Source organism: Patella vulgata, chromosome 4 (assembly GCF_932274485.2).
Source record: "Patella vulgata chromosome 4, xgPatVulg1.2, whole genome shotgun sequence".
In the NCBI taxonomy this organism is placed as follows: Eukaryota; Metazoa; Mollusca; class Gastropoda; family Patellidae; genus Patella; species Patella vulgata.
The window spans coordinates 25,082,328-25,102,641 of NC_065882.2; the positions used below are offsets into that span (position 1 = coordinate 25,082,328).

Sequence of the window (20,314 nt, forward strand, 5' to 3'; positions counted from 1 at the left end):
ATTAACTCATTAAATTATTTTATTCTAATCATTTTTTAGAATAACTTTACAAAAGTAAGAGTGTTAAATAACCCATATTGATATACACCGTATGTACAAATAAATAACGATACAACTTCATTTCCTTAATTCACCTGTTAAAACTTCTCATCCTGATAAAATATGCACAGTTAGTTTTTTGTGTACGATATTCACCTTGGGGGAAGCGGACGTAAAATAAAGCTATTTCACATTCTAATAAAAATCTAGTATTATTTAATGTTAGTATAAATATATTACCTTTCCATAGTAGGTAAAGATGTTGGATTATTAGAGAAATGGGTCATAAAACCATGAAGTACTACCAATAAATGTAGAGGACGATGTATTGTCTGCCAATATGGATCCTGTAAATATAGACATATTGTTTGATTAAAAAACATCATCATTTACATACATTCTTATCTCCTTTTTTCATATTAGCGGGGAAATAAATGGGTTTTAAAGGAGCTAAATAGCTAATATTTGGGACCTAGAAATGGACACAAAATGGTCTCAATCGAATGGCATTCTCTAGTGTCTGGTTATTCCAGCCTTCAACGACAGTATTTATTGCACATGCTCTCCAGATAAGAATATAGAGTCACCATTTGACTAACTTGTGGAATATGTCTAGCCTTGTTCTTCGAGTTCCTTGTTACAAATGGCGATGAAACGCATTATGGTACACGATTCGTGTACCAATGGTAAAATGTTTATTTTTTCTTAAATATTGGATATCAAAAGCCCATCTTTTCCCCGTAAGATCACAACATCAATGTTGATTTAAATCGACAAATAATTGTGTTTGCAATGTCAAAGACTTTGGATGATATTGAGTAGAGATTTAGCTACTTTTTTTATTTTTTAGATTGTCTGGTCTGATTTCTATGGGACTAGGAGTTTGAGTGGAAAACCTGGAACATACTGGAAATATCTTTAGAATATCTGCAGTTGAGCTGTGGGTAGAACTTTTCTTGTTGATTGGTAGTCAAATCAGACACTTTTCATCGCCAGAATAATCCAAGTTTTCGTGAATATAAGACAGACTTCAGACATAAAATTTGTATCTCATAATTTGGGTATTGATTAACAGTGTATTGAATAACAGAACTGTAAACATGCACTGTGCTATGAGAAAAATTTTGCCTGGACAGTGTGGCGCGTCCACCTATTCTTTTCAAATTTCTACTGGCAACAAAATGCCAAAAGTGTAAACCCCAAATAACAACCATCAATCAACATTTAGATACAAATTTTCAATGGGACAGAAACCAATATTTTATTTTGACTACATTACCTTTGATTTGAACATTCTATCATAAAGTTCTAGTAGTTTTTCTGGTGAAACATGGATCTGTAACATGGCTCTGTAAACCCAGTGAGGGTCAAAGTTTAATTCACAACTCTTTTGTTCCAGATATTTCAATATAAAAGCTGTGAACACAAAACATCTCTCATACTTTATAATAATACCCAATGTTATTTAGTTCTATTTCGTTATATCATATTTTGAAAACTGTATCTAATACATGTATGTAATTTTGAAATAAAAAAATAAAACCAAATACGAACAATCCAAGACTCCAAGATGACAAATACCAACACTTTAATGTGTAACATTTTGAATGTAAATAGAGTGGGGGGAAATTTGGATATGAACTTATTCTAGAAGTTATTAAATATACTCTAAAGTCAAATATATTTTACAAAGTCCTCATCAGTAAGTGGTGTTTTTTCTTTGTAATGTACAGAATTTCACCCACCCCACCATTAAGCATTTTAAAAATTATTAATAACATAATAATATATATGAAAGATAAATTTATAATTACCTAGAGGAAAGTATCTTTCTGTATCGGAGTATAACTGAGCTATAGCAACAAGTCTGTTACTAATATTAGTTACACGAGACTGGTTATCTGCTGATGAACAAGCATCAAATTCTAAAATAAATAAGTTCAATGATCTTTATGGATTAATTGATATACTCTGAACAGGAATTAGAAAGAAATTTAATCCTAGTTTCTAACTTACATATCTTCTGGGTTCTCAACCCTGCGAAGTAAATATAGGGTTACAAAGCATAATTAAATTACGTATTAATTTTAATTGCACCACATTTGTTATGTGACATAAATTCTGTTACCAGAGGACATTCCAGACTGAATACAACTAATATTTTAAATGTCTAATATAAAAATATAAGTTGTAGAAAGTGGAACTTGTACCAGCAAATCAGGGAGTTTTATAAAATCTAATTGTTTACCTTTATCAATGATATTCTGCCAGAGATTTTCAATTAGAGCTGCATCATATAAACCAGCACAATGAACAATAGCTAATTTACATTCTGATAAATCAAATCTATCAGCAAAATCTTCATATAACTGTAATACAACATAAGTAAATCATCATGATAAAGATACTTGTCATTTTACATGCCACGACATTATAATTTCAAACAATACAATCTTAGAACTCAATACAATTAATTTATAGCTTTTATGCATAAAAATATTTTTGTAAAAAAACATCTTGCTAATCCAAGGCAAACGAAATGCATCAAATATTGACCGTCTGGCAAAATTTTGAAGTGAAAGTGAGATTTATTATGTGGTCTATTATTACATAGTACAGCAAATTATTGGCACCATGACTGCATAAGTTGACTTGGTCATACATTGGAGTAAATAATTTGATTGAAATGTTTATCAGAAAATATTTACATTATGTGTAATCTGTTTTAAGTCAACTCAATGACATTTACAACACAGAAATTGAATGTTTATCGACTACTATAGTGACATCATAGGTATTTTGACATCTGCAGTTACCCTGCCACTCATTCCTGACACTTTCAAAACCAACACTTATAACATAAATAGGCATATTTACCAAAAATAAAATATTTATCCCAATAGATAACTGTGTAAGCTCATGTACTATCAGGTAAATATAATAATTAACTTTGGAGATTTTTATTGTCTTAAGGGTGTTGAGTACTTTAAAATGCACATGGTAAGTTATGTTCATAAAATATAATGTTTCTTGTTATTTGGGGTGATAAAGTACATATTAATCACCCCAAAAAATACCAATTTTATTTACCAACCATGTTCCAAACTTGGCCCAAAAGCATGATAATAAAGGGTGCTGATGGCAACTAAAGTCAAATTTTCTCAGTTATGCCTGCCTGGATTTTCATCAAATTTGGCATGAACAATGCTTAAAGCAAATCTAAGAAATGTTAGGCCCGTTAGGGACATTTTTTGGCTATAAACCGTAGTTTGTCCGATATCCATCAAAATGCCAAAACAAGAGAATTTGTCAATGATCCAGTGTGAAATTGTTGCTGGAGACAGCCATGATTTACTGCGGATGACGTGACCAATGTGTACGATGTCATAATTTATTCAAGAACTGATCTAGGTCGGGGAAACCTTCTCGTCTGCTCTAAATACATTTTTTTTCTTTCCGCTTGTATCTCCATTATTACACAACAAACTGTTGGACTGTTATGTGTCCTTTAGGTTATATTATACATGGAACAAGTATGCAAAGTTTTAATAAGATTGGTGTTGAAAAATTAGTGCTATCTTAGACTACTCAATACCCTTAACAGACCTCACTGGAAAAAGTTCAGTTAAAGAGCCTACCCAGATGCCCAGAGTGATGAGTGTGAACAGTAAGCTTCACATGTTGTGCAGGATAAAGTGGTTCAATGTATAAACTGTATGTGAAGATGATTACTAAATGACATCTAATTATAATAAACTTACTTTAGTGATATCAATAAGACAAGAATCTAAACGATTTAATGCTTCTTTCATCATAGGTGATCTATGTGGTATTTTACACAGAGCTCTATGTACTTGAAGCTGTAATCTGGCAACCTGTAATTAGATACCATCATATAGGAATTTAATTCCATGTATAAAGATAAATTACAAGGCAACAACCATGCCTACAAACACAAAGTCGTCTGAGCAGTGGTTAAAAGTTGTTGCATTATGAATATTTAGTTATATAAACAGCAAAATCTTTATACTGTAAAATATCAAAGGTGTAGTGGCAAGAAAGTTAGAAACTACAACATAATCAATGGCATTATTTCTATAAGTAAATAACAGAAATTGTTGGAATTCAATAACCCTCATTTCAACTCCAAAGAATTCAAACAAGTTCATTAATCAGAATATCATAAGGAAACTTTGAGAGGGGAGTCTGAATCTGGAAGGAATCTAGATTCCGGTTCATGACAATCAAACATGCCTTAATATGTGACCCAGTGTAAATAAATGAATAAATAAATGAATTAATAAATCTTGCTCTACTGTAGATTTTTATCATAATTCATCTTATTGGATGGATTTTCTAGAAACCCTACCTCCATTTTTTCTTCTAATTCATGTAGAAACTCTCCTTCTGCTGCTGAACTAATTCTTGATGTGGCACTCTTAGCACACATAATAGCTCTAGATAAATACTCTATACGCTGCTGTAGAGATACATCACCACTAAAAATATACATTTTAGAATATTAGTAATTAGTAAAATCTATTGTAGGGGAATACTCAGAAATAATTAAATTCAGGTTATATATGTCACTTAATATTTTGTGTAATGAATAAACACTATGGTAAGCCTCCTATTCCATTGACAAATTTCAACTTTATAAACATTTTTAAACCAGGCACTGGGGGCCCCTGACTATGCATCTTCTTCTTGTTCTCCTTCTTCTTGGGGGCAACGCTCTTCGAAAAAAGCCAAATCTCAGCCAATTCAAGTAAGATCGAGATGAAACTTGGAATACGATTTTTGATGTCACAATTCCAAGATGGCGGCCATGACATCATGTTCTGTTCCTGATCCACAGAAGCTAGTATTTGTGTTCTTACAGATAGCCTAATTTAAAGGCAGATTGTTTGTAGATTAATCTAGTGTTCTTTTAAATACAGACTACCGGTTTAACAAAATTATCCCACCGTCTGGAGTGTAACTAAGTCAAACATTTCATATCAATTAAACAACTTTATTTTTATGTCAAATTTTTAGCAAGAAAATGAGAAACTGGACATACCCTGGTCTATCAGCTAATCTAGACAATATTCTTGCTGCAGCAGGAAAGTTGTGAATTTTCTCATAATATTTCCATAACATATCTAATGCTGCTACATTATCACCATGGGTTCCTGATTTACGTTTCAAATAAGGTTCCATAAATGGTGTCTGGATCTAAAGTACAAAATTTCTTTTATAATGTCATAGAGATGTAATTTTGTGTTTATATACATATCTGGCTATGGAGACACCTAAATGTGGTTTTATCCTGTCTGTAGTTTCAATATCAAATATGATTCCTAGTGATTTTGTAACAGGTTCTATTCTCATCAAGATTATCCCATTTCAATTATATTCAGCCACATTGTCTCTTCAGTCATATTAATATATTTATTTAGTGAGCAAAAATATATCTGTTAAGAAAAAAGATAGTTTACCTCTAATAGTTTATCTAAATGATTATCTAGAAACAACCAATCATATAATGCTACATGGAATAACTCATCATCAGACTTTAGAGACAGTTGAAATACTTCATTTCTCTGATAAAATAAAATACACATACAGTTGAATTTAAATATAATATTTGATCCTCTTTTCTTCAAAGTTATTCAAACTATTTAGATTTTTTAATTTTTTTGTGCTAAAAATATGGTACCTTGCAAGCTATGAATGTGAAACCTCAGTCAATTCCAAATCTAAAATTACATCCCTCCATGATAGGCAAAGTGTGTTTGTGGGGTTCAGCTATACACTATATTGTTTCATAATATGCATTATGTAAGATTTAGATAAAGAGCTGGCTGTCTTTGCTATAATAGTTCAAAAATAGATAATGAAAGGTAAATGTGTTGAAAATTTCAGTCAAATTACTTCATTCTTCATTTGAAGAACAGTGTAGTCTCGATTATCATTGCTACGATAATAAACAAAGTCTTGATTATCCATTTTTTAATTAAATTTCTAACATGCAATCCAGTGAAGATCAAATCTATCCGATAGACTAGAGAATTGACTATAGGCTTGTCATGTAAATAGATGTGTAAATAATAGTTTATATAACATTTAGGGCCAAAAGAAAGATTTGCATTAGATAGATTTGGCTCTTACATAATGCCTCTTTCACGACTCACGGTTGTCTACCAGACTTGTTGTTGATATCTGAAAATGTCTGTATTGTCAATTTTCTAATCACTTTTATTCTATAATAGATCTGAGAATTAATGCCTTATTCTCTAGCACTAACTTCTGAATTCTACTCCCCCCTTCCCATTAACAAGTGCAATTGCAGGTCTTGTTACCTGACTGCATAAAGTATATTATCAACTTACAAATTGTTCAGCTTGTACAGATGATATTCTAGTAGGATCAGGAGCTTGTGGTGGACCTGGTGATTTAGGTATACTGGGTGCCTGGGGATGTGATGTGCTGGCTGACCATAAATAACCTAATGTATCCGTTATACATTTATAACATTCCATTCTGTAAATAGTACATGTAATTTTCTCAAATAATATCAAAAGGATGACCTGGTTGAATACTGTTAATCTGACAGTCTAATGCCCTAAAGCCCTAATCTTCAAAGATTAAAATTTAGTTTGTATAGGATTAAAATTTTTATTCAGTTCATTTACTTAATATTGGCAGCAATTCTGGTTGGACATGTATATGAAATTTTTCTGGGTTTGTGAAAGAATTCTTAAGGATTAATGTTCAAATAAAATTCTTAGATATCTATAAATTTCTTGTACAAATTCCATCTTTGATATAAAAAAAAAAAAAAAAAATAAAAAAAAAAAATTATTCTACAAAAAAAAAGAAAGAGTACAAAATTTGGCAAACATGTGAACATCAGAATAAATTGTAAGCATTTAGTAACTGTTTCTAAATGTATTATCAATACTAACCGATTTATAAAAGCTTGCATTCCTTGTTGATCTTCTGGTGGTTCACAACATCTATAGAAATGTAGAGCTAAATTCTGTGGATCTAATTTATTAGATTCTGTTAAACATAGATCAACTATTCCTTCATAGAAATTAACACTAGCTAACTGATTACATACTGCTGGTAGTTGTAATGGCTGATTAACATCTTTAAATAACTGAAAACATAAATAAACTATATACATAGATCAAATGACCTATTAATGTACAACTCATATCTGTATAGTGAATTAACTGGACTTTTTATATATTAATGTACAAATTGTATCTGAATAGTGAAATTGAATGCAAGAAATTATGCCTTAATATAACAAGCCAACAGTGAGGCTGGTGTCCTTCATAATCCCAAAATAAATAGACAATAATTTATACATTTATCTTTTTATAAAGAAATGCACAATCAAATTACTTAAAAGGGGCATTATGGGAGACAAGCCAACAGTGAGGTTGATGTCCCCCACCGAAATCCCAAAATAAATAGATGACACATATTAATTAATTGCACGTTTATCTTTTTCAAAAGTATTGAGCAATCAAACTGATTATCAACTATACACTGTTTCATCACTCTCTATCAGGTAGAATCAAAGTCAAAGAAATTGCTTAGCTTTAGCAGGAAATGTTAATCATTGGACAAACGAACGTCAAGACGGACGAACCCATTTTAATAGTCCCCTGCTTTCTTCGAAAGGCGGGGGACAATTAGATAAAGAGCTGACAGTTCTCGCTATAATAGTTAAAAGATAGATAACGTAAAGAGAATATGCTGAAACTTTCAGTCAAATTGCTCCACTCTGAACCAAGATATTAGCGATTGAATTTTAGGCCTAGCCTCGATCAACATTTCTAAAGTCGGTACGATAAAAAACAAAGTCTTGATTAACCATTTTGACGTTAAATCATCCATCAGAAAATGTATTAAAATACAGTAAATATCGCAGGCTAGTGATGGCATCAAGAGTTGATTATGGTCTGGATAACTTAATTAATGTCTAATTAATAATTTAGATAAAACATTTCAAGCCTAAAGAAAGACTGGCAATAAGCAGATTTAGCTCTGGCATATTGTATGTTTAGAAAATCCCTATTACCAAACTTATTTAATGTAATAATGTCATGAAACTATATAAAAGCTTTCATCACTTTTACTCAATTAGAATCAAGAGTTATCCTGCTCCAAAGGACCGCATGCAGTCACAAAGACGGACAATCCCAATTTAACAAACCGTGCAAACTTCGTAAGTAGGGGGACAAAATAGTGTTGAATTTTACAGAATTACATGCATTTTGTTTCCTGTTTAATCCAATAAATTTCAGGGATGTTTACTAACAAACTACATATTTTCAACAATCTTTTAGTAACTGGATAAAGCAATAAATTATAACATATACTTATGGAAAAACAGCTACTAATTTGGACAACAAAACATTGACATATTACAAGTACTTACCCTAAGAGCTTCCTGTAGCTGTCTACGTTTTTCTAACTGATTTTGATTAGTTTTAGTAGCTTGTAACAATTCATTAGCCTACAAAATAAAACAACACAAAATAAAGAATAGAGTTGATGATTTATAACAGAAAGAATAAATAAACAACTTTAAAAATATTACAAATTTAAATGCTTTTCTTTATTTGCTTGTTTATATTTATATTTGAATAGTTGTTGATTATATTTGATTAATAATAGTAAATACTTTACAGATCAAATTCTATTAATTCTGGCAATGTTGTAGTTCTTCTTTATATATATACTAACCTTAGAACAAGTAGCATCATCTGTACTGTATAAATTAGGACAGACATCTCGTAATCTAGAACTGATGGCATCTATAGTAGCATTATCATCCAAATAGCGTGATATAAGACACGTAATTAGCGATCCACATAGCTGTTAAAAAAAAAACCAGATTTTATTTATCACGTCAACAGAACATATAGACTATTCAAGGACCATCCAACGTCCGTATTGGGAAAAATTGACACTTGGAAATAAAACAGGAACATTTTAATATAATTTAGAAAATAAAATTGTATGTTCAAGAACTTACCTCTCGGCCATTTATGACTAGACTTTTGAATGTCATGGAACGTAACTGATTCTGTTGGTCCTAAACAAAATATATATATTAATGAAGGATTGAAGTTTGTATTAAAAAGATATTATGTTATCAAGTGTTGAGTATGAAAGTATGCATGACTGATAAAATATTTAGATTATGATTCTAAATATTACATAATATTCTTGTATGAATGGTTATATCATTTTCTTTAGATATGTGTAATTTTCATGTAAGCAACATTAGACAGAATGTTTTTCTTCGAATGCCAACTGCTACGGAAGTATGCACAAAATTTTTCAATCAGACCTAGGAATTTTGTTCAATATCACAAACACACCACTTTCTGGCAAGTGGAAACAAAATCTGTGATGGCAACCCACGCCACTTTTGTCATTAGTCATTATCACACGGTTACAGTGCAATGAAGACAATAATTAATTTCAATACCTACCTTAGTTAAACAAGCAGCTAAAACATGGAACTGATGATCTACTAGAACTTTCCAAAGACCTAATACTTCTTCTACTTGATGTATCAATTCTCTAACATGTTGTAATGATATCTTCTCTAATTTCTGGGCTTCATCTATAAAGATTAAAATTTTAAATTGTATCAATCTGAAAAAATATTCAAGGGAGACAATCCACAAACTCAAAAAACATTGTAACAGACCACTAAATTACTGGCTTTATGAATGGTCGATAAAAACGGCTTAATGTATGAATAAGATGATGATAATAATCTATGGATAATCAATATCTAATCTGACTAACTTGCTAATTTTTTCCGGGTTTGATCATCCATCATGGCATCAGAATATCTTCCACCCATCATCCTTGATGAAAAACCACTTGCCACGCTGAAATTAATTCATAAAGACTTTTTAGTATTTGACATAACTAAGGGTATAGAGACAAATCTAGAAATAATAAACTGTAATATTGAACAAAATTTGACCAATAGCATAACAGGGGTTCTTGGCAGCATGGGACAAAGACACTTTTGGTGCCTCCATGTGGGTAATTATAATTACAGTTTATTTCACCAAATATTGCCCAATTACATAATAACAGAAGAAAAAGAGAGAGCAAGAGAGAGAAATGGGGTTTGACCAGTGATGCTATTTCAAAATTTTTCTTGTCAGACATATTTACACAATCTGATTAAAATACAGATCTATAGTTCTTTCATTTTTTTTATACTTTCGATGGCCTCTACAACATGAAGATCTGACCAGTTGTTGTGGGTGGTTAAATGGAGAAAAATTAAACTGATGAATAAATCTTTTGTATAAGAGCCTACAGAATATTTTGTTTTCCAGTGAATCGAAAGGATTGAAATATTAACTGCCACTTGGGAACACATGGTCGATTCCTACTAAGGGATATGGTTACGGATAAAAATTATGTTGTGAATAATTATAGAGCTTACGGTATTATCAAAATTATCATTCGTACTAATTACCAAGATCATGAACTGATTGACTGTTAAAGGTTAGCTTACAAGTTTACTGACTAATCTTTGATTACTTTTAATCTCGTCTATCGACATCAAGGGGATTAAAATGTCAGACATTATAAAACAATATATGATTATGAGGGACATAAAGGAAATCACATCGATTAAGAAAGTCAATCCAGACAGTTTAAGTAGTTAGTCAATTAAGGTAGGTGTTTAACACCATAAATGGGTTAATCACGTAATTACCCAATCAATCCTGCCTATTGTCAATGATTATCAAGATGAGTAATAGTTATGCACTCTGTTCAGTCAATTTTGGAATTTTGAATATTATTCACCATATTTCAATGTACGATGGGGCATATTCCTGGTCGGACATTTGGAAAATAGCGTAGGACATGTATGGAAGAGCATCAATGGGTTTGACACAAACTACGTCATGGGTTTAACATGATTCAATTCAATTTCACTATTTTACTTTCGTGTAGGGGTCTTCAGCAGTGGGATGAAACAGGAGGGCCTGGAGAAAACTCATAAAGTTGGACAGGCGACCATTAGCATAATTTTAATGAGGCCACTTATATTTGAGTAGACATATTTTTTTTTTTTAAAAATGTGAGGGTATAATTAACAACAGGTATTATATGCCAGAACTTGTGTCTCATCACTCCTGAGCCGACTGCACCTAAACCAAGCCAAATTTGTGAAACTATTGATAATGCACCACTGCTCTGTAATTGGAAAATCAGTTAAATCAATGAAATTTATTCTAGTAGGAAAAGATTGAATACCACTACTACAATTCTGAAACACATTAACATGAGTACTGATATATCTACCTTTCTCCTGACCCACCAAAATCTACTTGAGCATTAAAATCAACAAAATCAGATAAATCTCGTACAAGTTCTAATGTAATGATAATTTCTTCACTGGTAAAACTACTGCTGAACTATAATAAAAAATGGTACACATTATATACAACAAATCAGGGAAGCAAAAATGTACATCCAAGTCAAAATATATAACAAACATAAATTTAAAAAAAAAAACTTTCTTTTAACTCTCATCAAGAATTTTACACTGATTTTTAAAAAAAAAATCTCAACTACCATTCATGAGAGACACTCTTTTCCAACTGTGATAAATGTCATAAGAATCATCTTTTTTTCAAAACATTTTTGTTTTTATTCTTTAACCTTAACTCACACAAGTCAAATTAAAAATATTTATTTGTAAAAGAAAAAAGCCACATTCTTTTAATATTTTGTTGTAGGATTTTACAACTGTACAGAAAACTGCTGCTGTTACCCTAAGTCTGGTATGGTTTTTATTGCATTTAAGCAAAAAGGCATTAACATAATTTCCTGTCTAAAGGAAGGTTATATATTAGTGAAAAGAAATACTTACATAATATAATAAACCTTGATCTGTTTGACAAGGAAACTCTGTTGTGGCTGGTCTGTCCCAAAATGGCCTGTTTATAAAACAAATATAATTGGGTGAAATAAAGATATTCAGGTATATATGATAACACTAGTAACCTTGTCATAAAACACTAGTAAACTTACTATAAAACACTAGAAACCTTGCTATAAAACACTAGTAACCTTGCTATAAAACACTAGTAGTTACCGTACTATAAAACACTTGTAACCATTCTATGAAACACTAGTAGTTACCGTGCTATAAAACACTAGTAGTTACCTTGCTATAAAACACTATGAACCTTTCTATGAAACACTAGTAGTAACTGTGCCATAAAACACTAGTAAACTTGCTATAAAACACTAGAAACCCTGCTATAAAACATGTCACTGCATGAACTCAAACAGTCAGGTACAATATACACAACTGAATCCATTTTGTTCCGTTCAATATTCAATGCATTCAAAGTGGAAAAAATATGAGCTGGAGAGAGATCGGGGCTACTAATTAATTATTTGTACAATTTATTATCAGCCATTTCCAGTAACAGAAATACTAACCTCAATATTCTTCCTAAATAGATACAAATACCATTGTGTTTACCAGAAAACATTACATCCTGCATGGGACCACCCATTGGTTGCATCATAGAAGGTTGGTAATATGATTGATTATAACCTTGGGCTGGTGTTGACATATGAGCTGGCTGCATTCCTACACAAACAATAGAAAACACGTAGCATGAAAATATTTTCAAAATATCTTATACACAAAACACCTCCACAAGTAAAATAATTAAATATGGTATGCATGATACCTACTACCCTGATCTATAAGCAATGGTAGAAAGATGAGAAATGCAACAGATTAAAGGGGCATATTAGCACTTTGGGATTTTACTTCTTGATTAATAAGGATAATATCATTCAGCAAAACTCAAATGTTGACATTAATAAAGAGAGAATATAAACTTTATAGTCACTGATCGTCATTTTCAGGATTTTGGATCACTTGAAAATTAATATACTAAGCAATTTTAATTTCTAAAAGGAATATTAATTCTGTTCAGAATTTATAAATTTCCCAACACTTAGCATCCTCACTGCAGACAATATAAACTAGCAAATGTTGGGTAAAATATCTTAATGGGGAACCTTTTAATCTCATTTTAAACTGTTATATCTTGGGTTGGTTTTTTTTTAAAATTATTAAATGTTGAATAATAAATCTGGGTACATTTTAATGTAGATTATGCTGTGAAAATTTGATATTGTCCGAAAATGGCAATGATGATCAGTGGTTTTAAGAGTAAAACCGACCTGGATGAGGTGTCTGTATATTCTGTGACATAGATGTATTATATGGAGAACTAGGACTATATACTACTGTGGTACTGGGAGTAGCGGGTACACCTGTTTAAATATTAAATAGCACACCACAACTCATGCAAAAAAGCAAAATATATACAATTTAAAAATGCACAGAATTATTCATTTGAAAATACCCATTAGTCTATAATCCATACAGAAAACATGTGACTTCAGTGACGACTGACTGTTGAGTTCTTCATGAAAGTAAATGTCCAAAATGAGAAAAGGTAGCCAAAAGGAATTAAGAGTATCAGAGAAAAATGTTATTTATGAAAAATGTTGAAGCTGGTATTAGAAAAATAAATGCATATTACGCTGGTGACGAAGAAGAAAACCTACTTGCTTTTTTAAAGTAATTTAAGTGCAATTAAGTTAAGCGCTTGCTACTTTTGAAGGACACAAAATCAAACAGATTGTTCGATATTGACTTTGATACATATTTATCAGTACCTGGTGACTATTTTTGTAAATAGTGACCTTGAGTTTTCAGTGACATTCAAAAGATAAATTGACCAGCTTGTTATCTAACGTTTGAAAGAAAATTTACATTGAATTTAAACTGGGAATAATTAAGGTTGCTAAATTCTCATTGATTTTTGTGACCTAGGTTTGAAATTTGAAATAAATATAATTCAAAGCAATACATTTTTAAAGCCCTTTCAATTTTTCTACAAAATATATGTGACGTAATATTTGATATATAATTTAGAGGTGGTGTATGTAAAGTCGATAAGTCAAGTGTACCCATTGGCATGCACATAAAAGAATGCTTGGCAGTTGGAGTTGATAGAAGAGTAGGTACAAATACCTCTGTCCATACAAACTCCCCTCCCTGTCACATATAACCATACAAATGATAAATGAGTCAGGTACACAGAGAGTAAAATTCTGGCATACAATCTGGCTGGTGGATAGGTCTGTTTTACTGAAATTTTGTGATGAACATTAATTGGATATGGTAACCCAATCTGATATTATAAAACTAGTATGAGTACTACTTACTAGAGTATACAGCTCCAATATTTGATGGCTGCATACCATGAGCAGCCATTGATGCACTATAATGATATTGTGGTTCTCCACCATATGTAAAGAAAGCCATTCTAGCCCAATCAGATACCTTTAAAAAAAATATATCACATTAGTTGTTGATCCAACTATTCAGAAATTTTATAGAGAGACAGAAATGGGGTTAAACATCCACTCAACATAAACTAGGTCATTTCGGGATAAAATATGGTTCAATTTCATGTCAATAAATCGCTTGCTGAAGGGATCTTTAGCAATGGGAGGAAACTGAATGACCCGGAGTAAACCCATGAAGTTTGACAGGAATCAAAACCACACAGCTTGACTCAATGATAGACTTTGTGATCTAACGTGCACATATTTAACCATTCGATCACTTAATTTTATAACCCAAATCGGTTGTTCCAAACCTGGAGTAACAAGGGATTTGACAATAGTAATTCTCCTTTAAAGAGTAGAAGGAGCTGATGGGTTCAACAGATTTGTCCCTACCTCATTATCTCATGACGGACACAAAAATAATATGTTGATTTTGTACACGGTACGTTACACACTACTAAACACAAACAAAATTGCGTCTAAGATATATTTTCGCTTATTGCTACTGACCAATAAAGTTTTTTCTTTCATGCAAAATTAAGATATATTTTCGTTTATTGGTTAAGTTTCTTTTTTCATGCAAATTCAAATTCCTGTGACCAATGGAAAGCTTATTTTTTTTTTTGCAATGCTTTCAAAATGTATATTATTATTAAACTCTGCAAGTGATCGACTATCTTTCCTTTGTTTATCATCATTAAATATGATCAAATAAATTTCGACACACGCTATTGCCAAATGGCTTTCATGCCACTTGTAAGCAGGTCAATATTTTATCATGGTAATACTTGTTTGCAAGATTGTAAGTATTTTTTACCCCAAATAATTTTTTTTTTATAATAATGAAAAAGAAGGACAACTGTTTGGTATAACAAATATGTTTCTATTTTTACATACTAAAAATTATAAACTAAATATGATTTAATTGGCCCTTGAATTTCCATTTCTTTTGCTTGTTTGAAATTCTGTCCTGTTGTTTGTTCTATTTTGCTTATCGAATTAATGGAATAAAATATGTTACAAGTTGATATAAAGACTTTACCTTGGGATCAGCAGCTGATCTACGACTACTACATGCTAAAATTAAACACGTTGCACATGCTTGTTCCACCTGAAAAATATATATATATATACTATAATCTTAATGTGCTCAATTATATCAGAATTATATCAAGCCATTTGTAAATCTAATAAAATATAATTAAATATGATCAGCATGTCAGTTACTATTTGAAATGCAATGATAGAAGTATGTCGTACCCTATGTAGTCTGAAAAATCCCTTGACTTCCTCTGAATCAGGTCCTTGACTGTCAATCAGTAATTGTTGCAACTGTTCAACTGGCCGTAACTTTTGGAAGATATGACTCCCCTGAAACACATCAAAATACAACTATAACACATCCCATTTCTTTTCTTAGACAACTATGATCAATATGTACTTTCAGGCTTTCTATACATAACTATTCCACTCTCTTCCTTTCCTAACATTTTGTTTGTGTTGGTAATAAATTAGTCACTGAGAAGTCTGAGATGAAAAACCTGTCTTTGTTCACAGTAACACCTGTCTGTTGCAAAGACCTATGTTGATAATTGATGGATAGTGTGTTTAACATTCAAAGGCGAAAAATTAAAATAAAATAAAGAAACAGAGCAACTTCTGCTCAATCGTTCGAAATGAAAATATGTACCATCAAAACTGAGATAAATCATTAGTGACCCCTTCTTGAAACATGTTTGCATTCAGAGGTGTTTGATTTACCTATGCATTGTGAAACAAGATCTATATCAGCACCTGTAATTAAGTTTGAGTAATCCTACAATTGATCTATATGGTAAACCCTCAATACTTTGTTACAGAATAGGTATGGAATTTAATTTTACCGGCCATAGGTCTAACATTACACATTTAATGCCTGTTGCATTTGTTTCTTGTTTTACAGTGTAAGTATTAATTTATTAACCTGCTGTTTAAATTCTAACTAACCTGCGAAGAGAGTATTATAAATCTACGACATGGTTCTATATGTTGTTGTACTACTATTGGAGGATCAGCCTTTTCTATTCTACCAGTTCGTCCACTATCATTATTAATTATACTACTCCATGGTACTTCAGCCATAGCCCATGTCGGACCATCTATATTTAATGTTGTCTAAAAATAAAATAACATTAATTTCCTTACTACAATTAAACAAATTCAATATTGAGATGTAGTTTGAGGCTAAGAAAGGCTTATTTCCATATGTAACCATTAAGTATCATTGAATGCATAATAACTTTTTACTGAAAAAGATGAGGAACTTACATGAGCTTCCATTAACTGTGTTTGTATAGGAAAAGAGTCATTACTAACACACCACAATAAATCATTTAATTCATTCTGAGATGACACCATCATTAATACGCCTAAAATATAAACAAAATAAGTTTATAAACAATGTTGTTAATTACTGTATTTAATATTTTCGGCTGACTTTATAAATTCATCTGTGATTAAAAGGTAAAGGAAATAAAATCAGTAGAGGTTATTTTAAGGGTCAGCACTTTGCCTTTTTTAAAAGTCAGAATAAATACTGTCATACTTTAGCTACACAGTTTTGGAGGTACATTGATTTTACATTGCAAAACCCATCCAGAAGATAGGAAGGTGTATCTTTTTATATCTAAATTAATATTACTATACCTTTGGAATAACAGCATTTGTTTACTTTAGAAGGACATTGTGTAACAGCATTAGCTGTAAAACCTGGTGGCAGACGGACATGTACTAACGTTAGCATAGTAGGTCGTGATTTACTTCCACCAAACGGATTTGTTGTAAAATACAGTCTAACACCTGAAACAAAAACAACGTACAGAAATAAATTTTGTCCATATGTGCTCAAAGATTTTGGTTTATATTCTTCAAGATTACAATTATTATATACATCCAATTAAGGCCACAGGGACAAAAATGCTTCAATCTACAATCAGTCCCAAATACCTCCACAATGTCATCACTTTGGACACCTTCTGCCACATACACATCTCAAACCAGGTGGACTATCATTGTTGGAATTCATGTAAAAGCTTATCGAGGTGATAGCTTGGGTAGAGTTATAGAGACATATTCAGTTCAGAAGTGACAAAATATTGCTGCTGTCATTGTAGACTATTGGCCTTAATGATACTTTTAGACCATCCAAAGCAGCACCAGTTTACCATATGCCAGTAAGTCTAACAATGTTGCCCACATATTATATTAAATGATAACTAACCTGAATGTGTAACAGCTACTAAATGTATATTAGATGATTCAGCTTTAGTAAGAGCAGAAATACTAACTAATGTTTTATAATTTGATCTATCAATTGTCCTGGAAAGAAAAAGTACTAGTCCATTAGACAATTTCAAGTAATATTATATTAAGAATAAGATATTAACTTCTCTGCAACCATATTCAAATGATTTTAGTTTATTTAATATGAAATGATAAAAGATGTAAAGTTAGATCAATCAACGGGGTAAAGTGCTCTATTTAAAATTCAGTAGAAAAATGAAAGTAGTCGTTGAAAATATCAATGGTACAATGATTGTTTTATATGATAACAAGCCAACAGTGAGGCTGATGTCCCCCGCCGAAATAGGAAAATAATTAGAGGACACATATAAATTTATCACAAATTATCTTTTACAAAGTATTGAACAATCAAACAGTATATCTTTACTTATAGTCTAAGCATACAATGTTTTTGATGGAATAATTATAGCATATTAAGGGGAAAACATGCTCTATGCCTACAGATCTAGAGTTTGGTTGTATCAACGGGTCTATTTTCCATCTTGCTGCAAGTTGTGCAAAGTTCACTGTTTTCTTTCTGTCATTAAATGTCAATTCATTATTGCATACTACATATTTAATTAATTTATAATAGTTTCTTTTTCAATTTGTTTTTTCTGCTTACCATAAGCGGAACGGACAGACAGACAAACAGACAGACGGACGAACCCATTTTAATAGTTCCCTGCTTTCTTCGAAAGGCGGGGGACAATCAAAGTAGGAGAGTTATTGTTTTCCAAAGTCTCGACCAATCAAATTGCGTATCGCTCTGCTTACCCTGAGCAGAAAATGCTCATTATCAAACTTAGTCAAGGTATTACTGTAATGAAACTATACACCAAGTTTCATCAATCTCACTTAATTAGAACTAAAGTTATCGTGTCCCAAAGCATCAACCAATCAAATTGCTTATCTCTGCTTACCCTAAGCGGAAAATGCTCATCTTCGAACTCCATCAAGGCATTGACCCAATCAACACATACACCAAGTTTGAACATTCTAGCTCAATTAGGAAGAGAGTTATCGTGCCCCAAAGTATCAACCAATCAAATTGCTTATCTCTGCTTACCCTAAGCGGAAAATGCTCATCTTCGAACTCCATCAAGGCATTGACCTAATAAACACATACACCAAGTTTGAACATTCTAGCTCAATCAAAAGTTATCGTGTCCCAAAGCATCAACCAATCAAATTGCTTATCTCTGCTTACCCTAAGCGGAAAATGCTCATCTTCGAACTCCATCAAGGCATTGACCTAATCAACACATACACCAAGTTTGAACATTCTAGCCCAATTAGGAAGAGAGTTATCGTGTCCCAAAGCATCAACCAATCAAATTGCTTATCTCTGCTTACCCTAAGCGGAAAATGCTCATCTTCGAACTCCATCAAGGCATTGACCTAATAAACACATACACCAAGTTTGAACATTCTAGCTCAATTAGGAAGAGAGTTATTGTGTCCCAAAAAGTGTGACGGACAGACAGACGGACAGACAGAAGGACAGACAGACGGACAGACAGACAGACAGACAGACAGACAGACAGACGGACGAACCCATTTTAATAGTCCCCTGCTTTCTTCGAAAGGCGGGGGACAATAATTTTAAAAAACAAGAGCATCAGTACCGCTGCAATATACGTCCACATTTCTGGGAGTCGAGGAATGCACCAAAATAAATAATTGCTGTCTTTACAGGATAGGGAATAAATATGCAAAGTTCCAAGATGATCCTTTCAGAATTGCAGCCTGGTTGTTGGATATGGAATAATACAAATAGGTACAACCCTACGATGGATCATGATGCAAACCAAGTTCCAAGATAATGCATTCCGAAGTGTGGCCTTCAGATGCGAAAAAAACAAAAAATGGGCATGGCTCTGCCCCTGGGGTCTGGGCATGCACCAAAATCAATAGTTGCCATCCTTAGGCTATAAGAAATACATATGTCAAGTTCCAAGACGATCTATTCATAATTGCGGCCTATACACGATAAACACAAAAATTGTGCGTGGCTCAGGCATGCACCAAAAACAATAGGAATCATCCTTAGGGTAAGGAATAAATATGTGAGTTTCAAAACAATTCATTAAGAATTGCGGCCTGTAGGTGACCCACAGACACAGAAACATACATATACACACACACACACAGGGGCGACGACAATAGACGCCCACATTGTGAATTTACATTGGCTATTTTACATATAATTATTCAATTTATGTAGACTTGGTTTACAGGATAAAAATAGTTTTCGTAAAAGGACAGTTGTAGGGAATTTTCAATGCTTTGGAAAAGAATGTTTTAGTTGTATTTTTACCTGGCTATTAAGTAAGCACTTTGTGTAATATTTTGATGTGATAGTGATGCTACTCGTCCCATACCCTTTCCATCTTCACCTAAATCAAATACCTGTAAATAACATTTACTGTTTAACAAATCACATTTCTAATAAGCATTACTGGATTTAAGCTTTGAGCCCAGACTACTATTTCAGCGATTTATTAACAATCAA

The 20,314-nt window shown here is 32.0% G+C and overlaps 1 protein-coding gene across 3 annotated transcripts in view; it reads right to left on the reverse strand.

The window, feature by feature from the left end:
* LOC126817687 (nuclear pore complex protein Nup155) overlaps positions 1-20,314 on the reverse strand; it is a 30,387-nt gene that overhangs the window by 1,315 nt on the left and 8,758 nt on the right. For 2 of the 3 annotated variants that reach the window (XM_050544797.2, XM_056100563.1), the window contains 27 exons: positions 20,120-20,211; positions 17,738-17,835; positions 17,164-17,316; positions 16,786-16,886; positions 16,465-16,632; positions 15,739-15,849; positions 15,521-15,589; positions 14,353-14,470; positions 13,300-13,392; positions 12,541-12,694; positions 11,963-12,029; positions 11,392-11,504; positions 9,865-9,950; positions 9,543-9,676; positions 9,080-9,139; positions 8,788-8,919; positions 8,480-8,557; positions 6,990-7,186; positions 6,414-6,564; positions 5,520-5,624; positions 5,102-5,256; positions 4,409-4,538; positions 3,801-3,914; positions 2,288-2,408; positions 1,854-1,964; positions 1,319-1,455; positions 280-386 (listed from right to left, as the gene is read on the reverse strand). In XM_050544797.2, coding sequence (XP_050400754.1) covers positions 280-386; positions 1,319-1,455; positions 1,854-1,964; positions 2,288-2,408; positions 3,801-3,914; positions 4,409-4,538; positions 5,102-5,256; positions 5,520-5,624; positions 6,414-6,564; positions 6,990-7,186; positions 8,480-8,557; positions 8,788-8,919; positions 9,080-9,139; positions 9,543-9,676; positions 9,865-9,950; positions 11,392-11,504; positions 11,963-12,029; positions 12,541-12,694; positions 13,300-13,392; positions 14,353-14,470; positions 15,521-15,589; positions 15,739-15,849; positions 16,465-16,632; positions 16,786-16,886; positions 17,164-17,316; positions 17,738-17,835; positions 20,120-20,211 — 3,155 coding nt within the window. The remainder of the gene's footprint in view (positions 1-279; positions 387-1,318; positions 1,456-1,853; positions 1,965-2,287; positions 2,409-3,800; positions 3,915-4,408; positions 4,539-5,101; positions 5,257-5,519; positions 5,625-6,413; positions 6,565-6,989; positions 7,187-8,479; positions 8,558-8,787; positions 8,920-9,079; positions 9,140-9,542; positions 9,677-9,864; positions 9,951-11,391; positions 11,505-11,962; positions 12,030-12,540; positions 12,695-13,299; positions 13,393-14,352; positions 14,471-15,520; positions 15,590-15,738; positions 15,850-16,464; positions 16,633-16,785; positions 16,887-17,163; positions 17,317-17,737; positions 17,836-20,119; positions 20,212-20,314) is intronic. The other variant, XM_050544798.2, reaches the window with a different exon arrangement.